Genomic DNA, 16,389 nt, shown 5'->3' with positions numbered 1-16,389 from the left:
GAAATGCAGACCCTGATACACATATCGTGCCCCACTTGTAGTGGTCCGTGTGTGCTGCAAGCGGCACCGATGGACACGATATGGGTTGTGCGGCATCGTCACCACCATCCCTTCCCTCCGCTGGGTCGTGGCCAACTCGGATGGCATGCTGAGCTTGGAGCAGCATACCACGCCGCTTAACACAACCATCCCACTAAACCATACAGACTGCTCCGGGCCCCCTGTGGAGGCTCTTTGTGGAGGCAGGGCTGTCTCCGCGCTTTGGAACACACTCACTGCACTCTGAAGGTGTGACCGCTGCCGTTAACAACCGTGCGGATTGCAGCTTGGTGCAGCAGCTGGGTGCTGGAAGAGTGCGGAGGTTTCGAGAGCATAATGGTGAAGACAGCACCGCGGCTGGGGCATGGGTGAGGACCCTCTTGACCTATACCAACCAGTGATCGTTGCACTTGTGGGTCCTTTCAAGACCTGTCATTACTATCGGCCACTAATGCAACTTTCACAATGGGTTGGTGTTGGGAGGGGGTTTCGCAACGGGTTGCTTTGCTACGGAGTTGTGCTTGCGGTTGGCGGCTTAGCTACTGTAACGCACCACGGCAGGACTGAGCAATAAGCTTCGACTTCTCGAAGCGAAGTATGAGTGTAGAGATAGGCAAGTTATTGCGAAGGAACTGCCGTGGTGCGTGGAAGTCGGGCGCATGCATGCATGCATGTGCCGGACCGCAGTACGGCAAGGGACGCCGAGCTCCTACTTGGGTCCCACAGGCGCATTGGTTCTTTAACTGCCGTTGTTTTGACTATTACCAAGAGGTGTGTCCCGCTGCTGGGACAGTGTCCTCTAGTTTCCCCCCACCCACCCACAGGTCGATATCGTACTAATTGTCCTTTATTATGGGTTTAAGTTTGGAGTACCCGTATCGGTGCGTTCTCTCATCAATTTTCTGTGCCTCGTCGTTCCCCCCACCCACCCAGGGCAACCCCGGGGGTTGCCACAATGCAGCGGTCCCTGGTTTGTCCTTGCTGGTTTCGGGTGGGTCGCCCGCGTGGCTCTTGTCGGGGCGCTTGAGGTTGCAGATTCGTTAACGGTGCAACACAGGTAACTGTCATTACTATCGGCCACTAATGCAACTTTCACAATGGGTTGGTGTTGGGAGGGGGTTTCGCAACGGGTTGCTTTGCTACGGAGTTGTGCTTGCGGTTGGCGGCTTAGCTACTGTAACGCACCACGGCAGGACTGAGCAATAAGCCTGCTTAGATCCCGAGGCCGATTGCGTAGCTATTAGGAACGCGAACAGTCCTGAAACCAGTACGGCAAAGCTTCGTCAATATAGCTCCCCTCAGTCGATGTCCATAGCTACTCCCAGAATCACTTGAGGTCACTTGAGCGCTTCCCAACAAAGCTCTGCGCCCTGACTGCAACAGTGTTCGCACATGCTCCTTATGCTCTTGTGCACGATTCCTATTTCCCATCCAAGCATCCACCATGTACACCCACAGTCACCCAACATGCCTGACCCGCGTGAGCCCGCGTCCTTGCTTCCTGGTACACCAATGCATCGTGCACCTGTCCTCAGCAATTACGCCACCCGCCCACATGCTCCGTAATGCTTCCTCCTACAAAAAATTCAGTTTCGTGCACGTAATTTGTTGGGCAACCCCACCGCCGCACCATTGCCCGCCGCAACAGCTGCCGCAAGGCTCTCGTCCAGCGCCGCCGTCACTAGCTGCCTGTCCCGTGTGCGAGCATGCTCCAAAACCACACCAGCAGCCCTTGCGTACAGCAGCTCCAAGGCCTCAAACGACCAGTCCGCCGTTGTGGACACGGTGCGCTCCAGCAGCGCCTTAGCCCGCTCCAGGGCTACCGGGTCCTGGGGATCACGCACCACAAGGGCCACCTCTGAGCCCATACCCTGCGCCTGGTGGCCAGGGTATTCGGGCTGCGCCCGCAGCTCATCGCTTGCATGCCCCCCAGCCACGTCCTTCAGAATGTCATCATCATCATGATCATTATGATTGTCATCGTCCACCCTGCCGCGGGCCGGCGCTGGTGTCCCTTCTCGCAACTGGCCCTGCGACCCTGCCGCCTCCGCTTGCGTTCCTGCGTCCACCTCCATGGCTCCGTCCTGCCCCTCAGCAGGCTGTGTTTCCCCAGGCTCCCCCGCCTGCAACCGGGTGCCTGTCGCATCCAACGTCCCGCCATTTGCCCGGGCCGGTATGTCCACGTTACCCGCCGCAGCCACTGTCGATACGGCGGCAACGGCGGCCGACGTCCCTCCCAAGCCGCTGGGCCCGGCCTGCACCCCATCCGACACTCTTCTGGCCCCAGTCTGCGGCTGTTGCTGCTTCGGTTCCGCTGTGTGAGCTTTGCCTGGCGGAGACGTCGCCTCCTTGCCGTCGTCAACCGCCGCGTCATGTCCCGCGGACCCATCATCCGGCCTGGGTCCCGCCAGCTGTGCGTGCACATGCGCCTGGGATAACCGGCAAGCCTGCGCTGCGCCGGCCCCGGACACCTGCTGCTCGCGCTCCCGCTGCTGTAACAGCCGCGTCTTCCGCAGTAGCGCCTCCGGGTCATCGAACATGGGCATGCAGGGCCCGTCCGAGTGACCGCCATGACCACCGGCTCGCTGCCGCGTTGCATAGCCGCCGGCACCAGGCCCACTGCCGCCGCCAGTTGCGGCAACGCCACCAGCCCCAGCACTCCCGGTCCCACCGCCGCCGGCCGCTGCTGTCCCAACAGCTGCCGTGCGCGCCGCCGCCACCACCTTTGCCCTGGCTACTGCCAGCTCCTCCACCAGCTCCATCCCGCGCGGCGGCGGCGCGGGACCTCCCCGTGCGAGGATGTCCTCGCAGCGCTTAGCCAGCTCCAGGGGCACCCGGGCTTTAACTAGATGCTCCGCCTCGTCCGCCAGGGCAGTGGCACGACTGAGATCACGGACGGAATCCACGTAGTACTCCCTGGCTCCCTGTGCGACGCCGCGCGCAACCGTGGGACCAAGTGCTTGTGCAATTTTATATATTGCGCCGCAAGGGATGGCGCGCGCGCGCGTGTGTGTGTGAGTTGGGTCAATGGGCAGCGGGCCGCCCCTCCGTGCGTGCTTAAGAGGGTTTCCCGAAACGACTACCTAGCGTGCGTTCATAGTCCGTGGAGTTGCATGATGCATATGTCGCATATCCAGTCGCGCACTGACCCAGATGAGGTATAGCCTTACGGGGCCCGGCCGCCTGCAAGGATCCCCCCAAGGGACACCGAGACGACTAAGAACTCATCCAGCAGTCCTTTCGTGCTAGATTTATGCCTATGCGAGCAGTCGGCCGGTCGCAGCGAGGGGCCGGCTGGCAGCTCCTACCTGCAATATAAGCGCCACATCCGACAGGTACTGGCCAATGGTGACGTAATGTCGAGCATCCACGCGGGCCAGCACCGTGGCCAGGTCCATCGGGTTGCTCACCTGCAACTCGGGACACGCGGCGGAAGGAGAGGCCGTCTGTAAAGGCAAGGAAGCTACGTTAGGAGCTACGGCAAGCAGACCGGGGAGGAACGGCTCTCGTAGTGGCCACCACCAAGTCTTCTGCTGCTGCTGCTGCTGCTGCTGCTGCCGCTGCTGCAGCAGCCATCACGGCCATCACATCCCCCATCTTACCATTCAGTACTGGCAGCTCGTTCCAGGTGTTCAGTGACTTACGAGCCCCAGTGACCTAGTGACTTACGAGCTTTGCAGCCCAGCATCATAGCGCCGGGCCCAGCAATCCACATCGCCTCTCGGCGCACAAGCACCCATACCATCCACCCGCACCTGATACTGAGGAAACCCCGCAGCCCAAGCACCGTCTTAACCATCCCCCAGTTTTCACTCACCAGCCGCCAGTAGTCCGGGTCCTCCGCGGGATCCACAGGCGCAGAAAACTGTTTCCATCGCCGCTCGTTAAGAAGGGTCAGGGTCACGCCGCGCAGCGCCATCCGCAGCGACCGCAGCGCCGCCTGGTCCTCCTCATACGCCCGCCGCGCCGCCAGCTCCTCGGCGCTGCGGGCCTCCGCCGCGCGGGCCTCCGCCACCGAAGGGTCCTTGGGCAGCGGCTCTGCCGCCGCCGTGGCAGCTGACCCGGACACGTCAGCGGGTGCGGCCAAGAGGGCGGGGTCCACCGGCTCCGCGGCGGCCATGATGGGCTCCTACAAGTTACGTTCACATGGCTTATATATACGCGTCCACTTTACGGTATAGTGCTCCCCATACGGGTGATGCCATGAAGAGGGCTATGGAGCAGGCAAGCCCTGGGAGGACTCCAGCCAGGATGGTTGCTGATATCTGGTTAAGACGCATAAGCTTGTGATAAGTTTGCTTTTTTTCTTTTTTTCGTCCTTGTCGAACTTCCCTTAGCAGGTCCTGGGCTCTCTTAAGAGCTTCCACAACCAGCACGTAACATAACAGCTTAGGTCGTTAAAGCACATGTCAAAACCAAAGATGCGGACGGCAGGATGACTAGGAGGTCACGAGGCATTAAGGCTTGGTTGTTCAGCTACTGAAGGGGTATGGTGGGAAGACGAACCACACACGATTGAAGCTGCTGCCAGGGCAAGAGGGTATGGTGGGCCGGAACGGGCACATGCGGTGCAAGTTGAGGATGAATTCAGCCCAAGGATGCCGACTCTTGAGCACCAACGCCCCGCACTACGCAAGCGGCTAGCTCCCGCGTCCGCGTCCGCGACCCAGCCGGCGAGGCGGCCTTGCACCGGCGAGGAGGCCTTGCACCGGCGAGGAGGCCTTGCACCGGCGATGGAGGCGAGGCGGCCTTGCACCTCCCTTTAGCGAGGAAGACCTCGCCCAGCCATTCAGTCTTCCAGTGATCCCCACACCTACGCCGATACCCATGATTTCCCCATCCCCGCCTTATCTCCGCCTATCTGCTCGTCCCTCTAGCCTGAGGTCCTCTCTTTCTTAATCCCGTCGTTCAGATTCTCAGAGGATCTCTGACAACATAATCCGCTTGCAAGCACCGGCATGCTCACTTCGTTTTTGCAAGAAGTGGGTCAGCCAACCGTCTCAAGTACAACTGACGTACCCGTCAAGGGACTCAGCACTCTCCAGCACCATGCCTCACCTGCAGCATTTCCCTGCGCTGCTGCTCCATGGGCCGCTGCAGCACCACCACGTCCTCGGTGCCGGAGAAGACGCCCGCCCGCACCCCCCGGTCCAACTCCCCGAACGGCACGTCCGCAGTGGCCAGCAGCAGCAGCGGCAGCTCCGGGGGCAGGTCACGCAGCAGCATCACCAACGTGGCGCGCAGCTGCGGGGTCGCCGTCTGCCACCAAAGCTGCAAGTGCGGTAAGAACAGGATGGCTGGAGCGGACCTGCAGCAGCAGCAGCCAGGTGGAGAACTTTGTGCTATCTGGTCTGGAACGTGGGCGCAAGCCCCAATCTGGCCATAGCGCAGCACTGATGGTCAAACTTCGCCAAGCATACATACAACTACTACCAAAAAGCCGTAAGTTCGCGCTCCTGCGATACCCGCAGCCATCTGCCCGCTGATTTTGTCGTACACTCACGCCGTCTAAAGCGAAAACATTGCTCGTACACCTACCTGCGTGCCTCCACAAACGCCCACACTAGCGCCTCCTCCGGCGACCTGGCGCCGGGGTTGGCCAGCAGCGCCGGCAACCCGATAGCGTGTGCTGGCAGGCCCTCCAGCGCGTACAGCAGCGCCGCCGCCAACTGCGCTTGGCCACATGCCGCTGGACCGCAAAGGAGCAATCGCGGCCGCGACACCAGAAACGACGGCAGGCGGGCCAGCAGGGCGCCAAAGGCGCCGCTGCAGGCGGCACCACCAGGCAGCCGCAACGTGCCGGTGGCGGCGGCGGCGGCGCCGCCACAAGGGCCCACTCGGCCCGGCGGGAGGATGAGGGACGTGGAGGCGCCGGCTCCACCAGCTCCGCCCTCCCGGGCAACGCTGGCCGATAGGCACTGCGCCGCTGGTGGGAAAGTACTTTTGAGGCGGCCCAGGATAGCGGCCAGGCGCGGCGCCAGGCAGAGCGCGGCGCCGCCGGACAGCGGCCGCGCGTGCGCAGCAGCGGAGCGGTTGGAGGCAGGTGTGACGGTGCTAATGGCCGCCAGGAAGTCCTCCCGCTCCACGCGCACGGAGGCGGGCTCCACCAGCAGCTTATCCTCAGATGCATAAATTTGCGGGTACCTGACCCACGGGTCGCACGCGGCGAAAACGTTGCCGTGCACGGTTGATTGCAGGCCTCAGGCGGTGGAGAGCCGATGCAGCAAGCGGGAATCAAGACACTCGGGTGGCAACCATCAGAGGCAACGTGCAGCATGGAGTGGGCGGCGCCCGTATACTGCCATGTGCACCTTGTCCTGACGTGGCCCAGTCAAACAAGCAGAGAAACACACAAGCGCAGCCTAGCATGACGCCCACCCTCCTCACCTGCGGCGCACGGCGTGCAGCGCGGCCTCAGCACAGACGGCCTTGAGGTCCGCCCCGCAGTACCCCACACACAACCCGGCTAGCTCGTCCAGCAGCTGAGCGCTAGGCCGCTCCGACCACTTGCGAGTGTGGATATCCAAGATGGAGCGGCGCGCCTGCGGGACCAGGAGGGCGGTCCACAAGGATGTAGCTCGCTCAAAGGACAGCCACCAGGAAGGGCAAGAGGGTGAAACCCGCTACTACGTCTCCTCAAGCCGCGATGTGCCCTCCTTCCTCTGTCCTGAAACACACCCACGCCCACATCCGGCTTCACGCGCAGGCGCATGCCCCTGCAGGCCGACGTGTACTTGCACACCGGCACTGCCCGACAGCCAATTCCGCCTGTGCCACAACGCATATTGGCTTCAGACATGGAAGCGGCCCAAGAAACCTGGAACCTGTCCCAAGGAGCCCACCTGCAATCCCGGCAGCGGGAACAGCAGCTCCCGGTCGAACCTGCCGGGCCTCCTCAGCGCCCCGTCCAGTGCGTCCGGGCGGTTAGTGGCCCCGATGACCACCACCTGGCCCCGGCTGTCCAGGCCGTCCATGAGGGCCAGCAGGGTCGACACAATGGAGTTGTGGATCTGGTCCTGGCGGCTGCTGCGGACCTTCATTTCGGAAGCGGAAAACCAGGGGAGGAAGGTTGACATAGCATTACGACTTTAATCTCTACGTTATCTACCAGCCATCGTGCCCCCGTCCCAGCTAACACTCCGAAACCCTAGCTAACACTGAGGCTGACCGCCGCCACCGGAATGGCCACACTGTCCACAGAACACACCCAGCCACATCGCCACCCACCGGTGCGAGTCCGTCGATCTCGTCAAAGAAGATGATGGCGGGTGCGTTGCGCTGCGCCTCCTCGAACAGCAGCCTCAGCTGCCGCTCGGCCTCGCCCACCCACTTGCTCAGCACGTCGGCGCCCTTCCGCATGTAGAACGACACCTTGCGGCCGCCGTAACGGCTAGCGTGGGCGGCAAGAGCACGGGCAACCAGCGTCTTGCCTGCAGGACAAGGCCACGGATCCATCCGGGGAGGCCACGAGACCGTCCGAGTCATTCATGGATCGATCCACCCGCGCCGAAACGCGGTCCTTTCCAGCGGTCCATTCCCGACGCCACGGCATGCCCCACACGACTCCCACTCCGCGCCGAGATCCGCCTGCCCGCCGCAACCGTCCCTGCCCTCCCCGCCGCGGGCAGTCTCTGCTCGCCCTCCCGGATTCCCACCGCCCCTCGGCCATAGGGCCCACCAGGGAGACAACAACGCTGCCGTACCCGTGCCAGGCGGTCCGTAGAACAGCACCCCCCTCGGTGGCTGCACGCTGAAGCGCGTAAACAGCTCCGGGTAGACCAGCGGCAGGAACACCATCTCTTTGAGCGCATCGATGTACGAGTCCAGCCCGCCCACCTGGTCAAATCCTACACTGGGGTCGACCTGCGCGTGTTAGACGGGGCCAAGGCAAGGTCAAAACGGAAAGAATGCGGGGTGGTGGAGTGTGACATGTTATGATGCTATGTATGCTTTAGGAGGCAGGAGGGCCGTGAAGGAGTGGCAGGAACCTGGAAGGTAGTGATCGACGCCCTCTCAGCTTACACGGGCTCAGGGCCAAGGCACGCAGCACGATACGCCATGGCGGCGGAGCGAGCGACGCAATCCTGGACAAAAGGCGTGGTAATTAATGAATGCGATGTTTTGACGTGCAATACACCGCAGAAATCGCAGACAATAGACGCTGCTGCCTGCTAGCCAGCAGGAGGGAAGCTAAAGCCGTTGTTAATGGGGGTGAGGCAGCCATCCCCACCCACGTAATGGGAACCGCAGCCGAATTTAATGGGGCAGCCAACCTGGCTCCTCCCGCCCAGGCATGTCTTCACCCTGCAAGAAGCACGCGCGAGCCAAGATCACGCCCACCTACCGCCACAGGGTTAATTTCCGCGTTGCCAGCCTTCTCTTTGCCTCCGGCGCCTGCAGCCAACGCCGCCGCGTCCGCCAGCAGTGCCTGCTCCCAGGCCGCCAGGGGTGCAGCCCCGCCGACACCGCCATGACCGCCGCCTAGCGGCCCGGGTGTGGCTGCGGCCACTGCCGCCGCGGCTGCCGCCGCGGCTCCTTGAGCCCCTGCCCCCGGTCCCATGTGCGCTGCGCTGCTGGGCACCACCTGCGCTCCGCCGTGGGCGGTGATGGGCTGGCCGGGTAGCGGGGTTGCGGGAGGCGCCTGTGCAAAGGCACCGGCCTGCCAAGAAGCCACTGCAGTTTGAGAATTGCATGAAATGGGGGTGGGAGCATGCGGAGTGGCAGGACTTAAAGCAACCAGAGGGCAGGGCAGGGCTTGGTGATTATGCGCCCGTTACAGTTGCAGCTTACGGACGAGCAATACATAACCCACATGCAGAGTGTAGAGACAGAATATAACTAAGGGTTGGGGCCTCAGGAGGAAAGGATGAAGCGGGTTGCAAGGCGGGCGAGCCCGGCAGTAGGGGCTGGTAAGCCATCGTCAGGGGACGTGGTACAGGTCACACATATGCGCCAAGCAGGCCCAAGCCAGCCATCGGCACCGCACCAGACATGTGATCTGGGCCCACCCCTCCATAACCCACATTGTCCAATTCCCTGATGGACGTTGCGCCAGGGGTTGCCACCGCTGGTGCAGTCAACGTCCGGAACGTCGTCATCGGAGATACCGCTGCGCCAACCCCACCCGCCGCCTGAGCGGCGGTTGCTACCTCCCCCGCCTCCCCCTCCCCCGCCACCTCCACCGTGCTTGCCGCCGCTGGCTCCCTGGCCGCGGGAACGGTCCCGGAAACGTTTGCGGGCCCTGCATTGCAGCAGTGTACGGTACCGGGTGCGTGCGTTGGGTATTTAGGGAGGACAGACAGGGACGAGTTTAGGCCGCTGTGTACCAACCGGTACCGCTACAAGTCCGGGCGGGTGCAACAGTGCTTATGGGGGCTGCCTCCGCCAGCCAGCAACTCATCAGCGGTCCCCCGTGCCCGCCTAGATGCGCAAGTTGCGGAGTCACATTTCCTGCCGCCACTCGTTCCATGTATCCCTTCCATGGCGTTTTGCATAACACCAATGCATCTTCCGTTCCCTCCAAGGGCATACCCCGCTCACATCAACTCCCGTTGTCTGAGCTCCTCGCGCTGCCGCTGCTGTTCCTGGACCTGCATGGGCACCATGCGGCTCCGATCCCGCAACGTGTACCGCCGCGCTGGGCCCTTGCCACCGTCACCCTTGCCCCGGCGGCGGCCAACGGACCGGCTGCGGTCCCCACCCCTGCTGCGGGACCGTACTCGGTCCCTGCGGCGCTTGGCCTCCCCGTCCTCCTCCCCGTCCTCCTCCTCGCCCTCCTCCTCCTCGTCCCCATCCTCGTCGTCGTCGTCGTCCTCATCGCCTCGTCCGCCGCCGCTGCGCCGGCTAGGGCCCTCCCCAGGTTGCTCCTCGGAATACCGGGGTCGCTTTGCGGGGTGCTTCCGCAAAGCATTGACTTGGTGTCCTCGAAGATGGTAGCGGCCTTTATACACGCCTTCGTCCTCGTCCTCTTCATCTTCTTCCTCCCCTTCGCTCTCCTCTTCATCTTCCTCGGCAATGCCTTCCTCGTCGTCCTCGTCCTCCTCAGCCTCCTGGCCATCCCTGTGGCCGTTCGCGCGGCGGTGCTGCCCGGTCCTACCGCTGCGGCCATCCTTAGCCTCGCCGACGCCTCCGGACGTGCGCCGCGGGCGCCGGTCATCTTCGGCGTCGTGATCATCATCTCCAATGCCGTCGCTATCGTCGTCCTCGCCACCAGACCTGCCGGAATCGCTAGTGGCGTTGCCGGCTGGGCTGCGGCTTAGCTGGGCGCTTCGTCGGATGCCCCTCTGGCTACTCCGCCGCGTCGCAACGGTCCGAACTGCGTGCTCGCCGTCACTGTCATCCTCAGCTTCCTCACTGCTATGGCTTGCGTCACCACCGTGACGAGCCTGGAGGCATGAGCGGGTAGAGAAATAATGATGCAAGGTATAGCTAGCCATCTGCCAGGCAATGTCAGACACAAAAAATAAGCCCTTCCATGCCAATGGCCTACCTGGCGCTGCTGCTGCTGCGGTATTGTTAACTGCTGAGACTGATGGTTCAGCAGCCGTGCGCTTGTCCGCCGCACTGATAGGCCTCCCGCGTCTCGGCTTGGCCCGCTGCTGCCTCCGCCCGCACCGCCGGCGGCGGTGGCGGGTTTAGCTGACGTCATAGGTTGCTGCTGCAGCTGTCGCTGCTTGGGTGACATTTGTGACCGCAGGCGAGCCTTTTGGTCAGCCTTCATGTACATGCAAGACAGCGGATTGCACTGGTGAAGAGGGGCGTACTGTTACCGTGGAAAAATAGCACAAGGCCTGCTACGACCTATGGGTGGTGCCCTTCAGCTTGGAGCAGCACTGCATCGTGGATGCAGAATGCACAGCGGCGCGTGTCATGGTGGGATGGAGCAAGGAGCACCGAGGTTCACAGCCACCTACTTTACAATGCCACCTTTGAGAGACCCACGGGTCACACGCAGCAGGCCGGCATATTATAACACGCACACAGGTGAAAACGGCCATGCCATAGCTTCATCGTTCCTTGCCTTGAGACTAGCCCCTTACATTCCAGACGGTATTGGTTACACAGCGAAGAATTACACCAGGCACCGCCACACCTGAGGGCTATTATCGACGAACCCCACTTTCCGCTCGTCGTCGTCCTCCACGTCGTCCTGCGACCGTTCCTCCTCCGCGCTAGCGTCGTGCTCCGAGTGACCACCTTCCCGCCCCTGGCCCGAACTGCCGCCTCCCCCATGGTACGGCGGTACGAGGGAGGGGCCTGACAGCCTGGTGCTACGTCGCGGTGCCGCCTGCTGGTTGTGGTTGTGGTGCGAAGAGACACTGATGTTGTTTGCCTTTGAGGACGCAAGGGCATCTCTCCATGCGACATGTGGCGGCCTGAGACTGCAAAGTCCTGTCCATTGACTCGTCCCAATCAACATCCATGACGCTCCTTTACGTACCTGCTGATTCCCTTTACTACCAGGTTTGGAGCCTCCATGCTGCCGTTGTTGGGAAAAGCGGACGTGCTGCGTGCCAGGCAGGCAAGGGGCATAAGCGGGAAGGGAATCAGCAGCCGAAATCCAGACATGTTAGCTGTCAAGCCGTACCTCCACTGCTTTTGGGGGCCCAGTGCAAGGCAACTGGGTTTACCCTTGCCTCAACCTACACGTTTATATTCGGCAGAGGACTGTCAAACGCATTCCTGTCGTGGCGTCGAATTCGTCGCGGCACGTCTGGATCCAGTGCAGGTTTAACCAGGGATAAGCAACGCTCACCAACAGCTGCCGACAGCTAGTTCGCAGGCAGGCAAAGCAAAGCTGGAGGCCCGGGATGGGCCAAAGCTGACAATTTCTTGACTCCCTTCATTACACCGATGTTCCCCGTATGGTGGGACTGAAAGCCAAGATGGACAACGACGTACCATTTGGGTGTTTGGGCCTGCCCCCTTGGGGCCCGCGTCATAGCCGCTGTTATGTAAACCACCTGCTAGATCCTCAGAATCGTCATCATCCGTGTCATACTCCGCATACGTAACAGGCTCCAGACGGCATAGACGTCTGTTCCGGTCCACCTCCCTCAGAGGCGACTGCGCGGGTTAACCATGTCCGGGGCCACCTCTCGCACAGTAACTCGCAATGTGCACCATGTACAAGACTTGATAAGCCAGGACACACCGATATCCTTGGCGTTCCCATACAGGCATCCGAAAGGCTTACAAGCAAATCCATTTCAGGGCGCACCTGAGCTCGGCTGCTATCAGATTTTTTTGCCCGTGTAGAAACCATCTTTGGTTGTGTTTACCGGCGTGCGGCGAACCCCATAGGATTCAGCATAATTGCTTGGCGCGAAAAGCTCTGCCGAAGACGCAAAATGTGACTTTACGGCTTTGAGGCAAGTTGTAACTCAATAATAACCTACATAAACAGTACTAATGATAACTGTGTTAACTTCTTCGGGTAGCCTTAAGACTTCGCCGTACATACTGCAAGTTTAGTCACATGGAACCGGCGTGGTAGAAGCAAACCAAAAAAGCAGCCACGCAAGGGGGTATTTCTATATTGAACTCCTTGGGAGCTGATGGCAGCCCTCCGGTGGCAGGCTTGCCAACTAGCCCAACGTAGTGAAAGCCCAGCTGTCCGTGCTTTTCTCCCAAGACCCTCTCAGGAGCAGCGGCTCCCTCCCGCAGGATGTGATTCTGCTTGCTACCTCGTGAGTGCTGTGTGAGGCCCCTGAAATGACAATCTGGACACGTTATGGCTGTTTTTCCATGGAGCTTTCAGCTACCTATTCAAACCTGCTTAACAGGCCCGCCTACTAGGGTGTGATATCTCGAAGGCACATGCAATCCATTCATGCAATATAATCATATATGTCGTTACATTTCTGACGTTCTCGGTGTTTGCACCCTGATGGGAAGCAGGGAAAGCGGTTGCAATGTCGTCCACGGCATCGATCTCGGCCAACGACATTTTTGCCTGAGGTGTGCCGCAGGTTTGCTTTTTTTTCAGTCATCGATCTTCTTACATGAACATTACGAAGCTTAGCCTATTAGCTCTGTGTAAGAAATGCGGCACGCAGTTCTAATGCTGTTGCAAGCGATAGCGCTTTTGCTTTTGGCTAGGTAAGCCCACAACGAGATTATCTCCTTCATTCTTCCTATGGACATGAACAACATTCTTTCGTGCAGGACGACGGTAGCGGCGAAGTACAACCTTACCGGCACTGTTAAAGCCGTGCTTGTGGCCAGTAATGAGCCTCCTGGAGTTATGTGTGGAGGTAAGTGCAGCTTGCTAATCCTCATGGCGGCTCGAGTCAGGGGTGACTAAGTAATCATGGTGTCGACGCCGGCGGGGTAAGAAGGACTTGATTTCTGCCCCTAGCTTCAGCGTTGGATCATCTTGCTTGCAAGGACAGGACTGCCTGAGATTAGAAGCCTCATCGATTTCCAGCGCGCAAGAACTGGGTTCCTAGCCAGTCCTCCCAGTATGATATACGCTATAATCCTTCCGCTGTCCCCGCCCTACGCCCTATGCCGCTCCCGCGGAATGCAGTGCCGGGCATTTGCAAACCGGCCACTGTGACTATCCCGGCCCGAACCCTGTGGTATTGGTGCGGCTTTCAGACGACGCACCGGACGATTTATGAAGTCACCACCAACAACAAGAACATTACCATCAGCACCGTGTACATGACGAGGCAGACCGTACTGGAGGTGCGCCAATGTCCTGCCAATGCTGACGGCCCGCGTACTGACCCGCCTGAGACACTCATGGCGGTGGCCGGGCTGTTAGGTCCTCGTGGGTGCAGGGGCCATGGAGTTGCCGCCCGTGCTCGCCACGAGCCCAGGGGCTGGTTTGCAGGGGGCGCGGTGTTAAGCGCTGTGGCACATACACCCGGTTACCCACCTGGACCCTCAGGGCAGTGACATCTTACCACTGTGGGCACAAGGCTTGCTCTCGCGGCAGTGTCCAGTTCCGATGCGGTCGGACCTGGCGGTCACATGCGCGTGCGCAGGTGTAGCTTGAGCCGGGCTTGTTGCTTGGTAGATGTAGCTAGAGCTTCGTATCTGAGTGCTTCTCCGTGGGAAGCAGTTTAACGCCGTCGGACTCCATTTTGCACAACGATGGCTCTGCGCCTGTCCGGCAGCATCAGCACCAGCGGAACCTCTTCCACCAGCTGCTCATGCAGGATACGTCGGATCGCGCACTCCTTAAGATTGGACGGAACTGAGTTGCGGCTGGGCTAGGCATGCTGGTGGAAGTCCTTCCCTCACGAACTCATTATGGGACTGAAGGTCTTCGTGCGCCTCTGGTTTCAACCCCACCTGACTTGCCATGGCATGCGACACGGACATGCAATGTTTCCTCTCGGACTCGGACCTCGTTCCGCATGTGCTCTATGGGCTTCATCTGCCACCTTTTTGATGCCTTATCCTGTTGATGATGAGAAACATGCAAACCATTTCGGACTGCAGGAATGCGCCCTCAGCCCTGACGCGGATATCACCTACGCGGGCGAGAACTGCACCCCCATACCCGGTGAGGATTGGGCGGGGCGCTGGAGGCGAGCGCTGCTCGCCTCGCTGCACGTGCAGCCGAGGGAAAGTGCTTCAATGGACTGTGTCGCGAGATGTGGACCTGCATCCCAGCCCATGCAGGGGGGCCGGCAAGATGAACATCCTTTCCCCTGTCCCGCGCCTCACTTACCGCCTCACTTACGTGTGGCTCCCCTTTGCTTCCACGGCATTTCCTGTCCTGGCCTTCCCTGCCTCCCCTTTGCCCTACTCCCATTCGACACCACGTATTTATAGAGTCTTCCTGCAGCAGCAAGGCGACCTGCAGTGTGCGGCTCTTCGGCCTGGTCTTCCCGGACGATTCGTGTCTTATCATGATCAACAACAAGAACAGCGCAATTAACGCCACCGTCCAGATCAACAACTTTTTTGACAGTAAGTTCATTCATGAGCTTCACGTTCTCGCTCACCGCAACGGTATTTCGCCCTTCTCCCCTCTCTTGCCTTGCCTTGCCTTTATTGTTTGGCCTCCCACATTACATGGCCTCTTCTTAACCCGTCTAAGAACATGTGCTTGTCCTAGCTGATGTGATCTTGCATTGGAAGGGTTGGGACCTGATGGCCAGATCTGGTAGCAGCGCCTAATGGACTTCATCGCACAGCAGCTCCCTAAGCGCCGCTCGTGTACCCGCGCAGGGCCACGATACTTCGGCACGGTCTTCGTGCTATTCTTTGCCGTCGTAGGCGGCCTGGCCGTCGTTTCGAATGTGGCTTGGCAATTTTACAACATCATCATTGCGCCCGTGAACCGGCACCACGAGCCAGTCAAGGTGAAGCGCGAGGACCCAATCAAAAAGGACCTGGAAAGTGATTCATCGGGGCCGAGCAGCGGCAGTGCAGGTGGCGGCGGCGCAGCGGCGGCTCGCCCGGGCTGGTACCAGAATGCGACTGTTTTTTTCCCGAAGATTCTGGCCAAGCTGCGGCCGACACAACAAAGCAACGGGCACAAGGCTTGAAATAGGGGAAGCACATGGGACCGAAGTCTACCTGCGAGCTGTGGATGGGGGTCGAAGTCGGCTTTGACTTTCGTGGTTTGAAGTGAAAGCTTGTTTGCTGCTTTATAAACTTCACCGTGGGGCGCAATGGCCAGAGCCTCGTGATGGAAGGGCGGGGGATGAAGGGCGGCGTTTCGGGGGCTGGCATGATATAGCAGATATGCCTGCTACTGGCTTACGCCTCGTGTGAGTATGTATGTGTGCTGGGTATTGCAATGCTTGTTTGTTAGGTGTCTATGGGTTGGGTGGGTGGGTAGGCAAAGCAATGGCGTACTGTCTGAGGTTTCCACAGCTGAACACACAGGAAATAAAGCTAGTGTGCTGTGCATTATGTGTTCGGCCGCCGAGGATTACGGCGGGCACAGCGCGGCATAATGCCTTGGGCGGCGCCCAATAAGCTCATATGACGGTCTGGCTGCGATAAGCTGCACGGCGCCGGGAAAGAGACGCTATGACAGAGTATCACATCGGGTGCACCTTCCACCTGGGCCGCGTGCGCCGCCGGACCGCTTTTGATAACGGGCAGAGGCTTCGTTCTTGGTTACTGTACCCATCTTCTCTTTGCATTGATGTGGGTTAGGGAGTGGGGGGACTCAGTAATTGGGTTTCCTCGTTCGGAGCAATTCAGGGCGCGGTGTTATAGCAGGTGTTAGGTGCGTATTGTGTACACTATGTAGTCGCTTGACTCTAATACATATTGAGCAGCACTTGCAATACGTACGGTAGTTAAAAGGACAGTCGCCGTCGTCATATTAGGGGAGAATAGAATGCTCGTTTGAGATCATGGTGTACGGGACTCCTC

The 16,389-nt window shown here is 60.2% G+C and overlaps 2 protein-coding genes across 2 annotated transcripts; one reads left to right on the top strand and one right to left on the bottom strand.

Annotated features, from left to right (window-relative positions):
* Window positions 1-6,122: 6,122 nt before the first annotated feature.
* On the bottom strand, window positions 6,123-7,884 carry VOLCADRAFT_33187 (uncharacterized protein; the record flags this gene model as incomplete). The annotated part of the gene is made up of 5 exons (XM_002953902.1): window positions 6,123-6,183; window positions 6,427-6,581; window positions 6,882-7,073; window positions 7,267-7,469; window positions 7,743-7,884. Coding segments are annotated over 5 exons (753 nt in total), but the record flags the coding sequence as incomplete, so codon positions are not given.
* Window positions 7,885-13,084: 5,200 nt separating this feature from the next.
* Window positions 13,085-15,548, top strand: VOLCADRAFT_94804 (uncharacterized protein; the record flags this gene model as incomplete). Its single annotated transcript, XM_002953981.1, has 6 exons — window positions 13,085-13,140; window positions 13,207-13,295; window positions 13,571-13,731; window positions 14,494-14,557; window positions 14,830-14,967; window positions 15,229-15,548. 6 exons carry the CDS (start codon window positions 13,085-13,087, stop codon window positions 15,546-15,548), a joined length of 828 nt encoding a protein of 275 aa, XP_002954027.1.
* Window positions 15,549-16,389: the final 841 nt, after the last annotated feature.

Source organism: Volvox carteri (genome assembly GCF_000143455.1).
Source record: "Volvox carteri f. nagariensis unplaced genomic scaffold VOLCAscaffold_39, whole genome shotgun sequence".
NCBI lineage: Eukaryota > Viridiplantae > Chlorophyta > Chlorophyceae > Chlamydomonadales > Volvocaceae > Volvox > Volvox carteri.
Note: the sequence above shows the minus strand (reverse complement) of the source record. Positions and strands in the feature narration are given on the sequence as shown.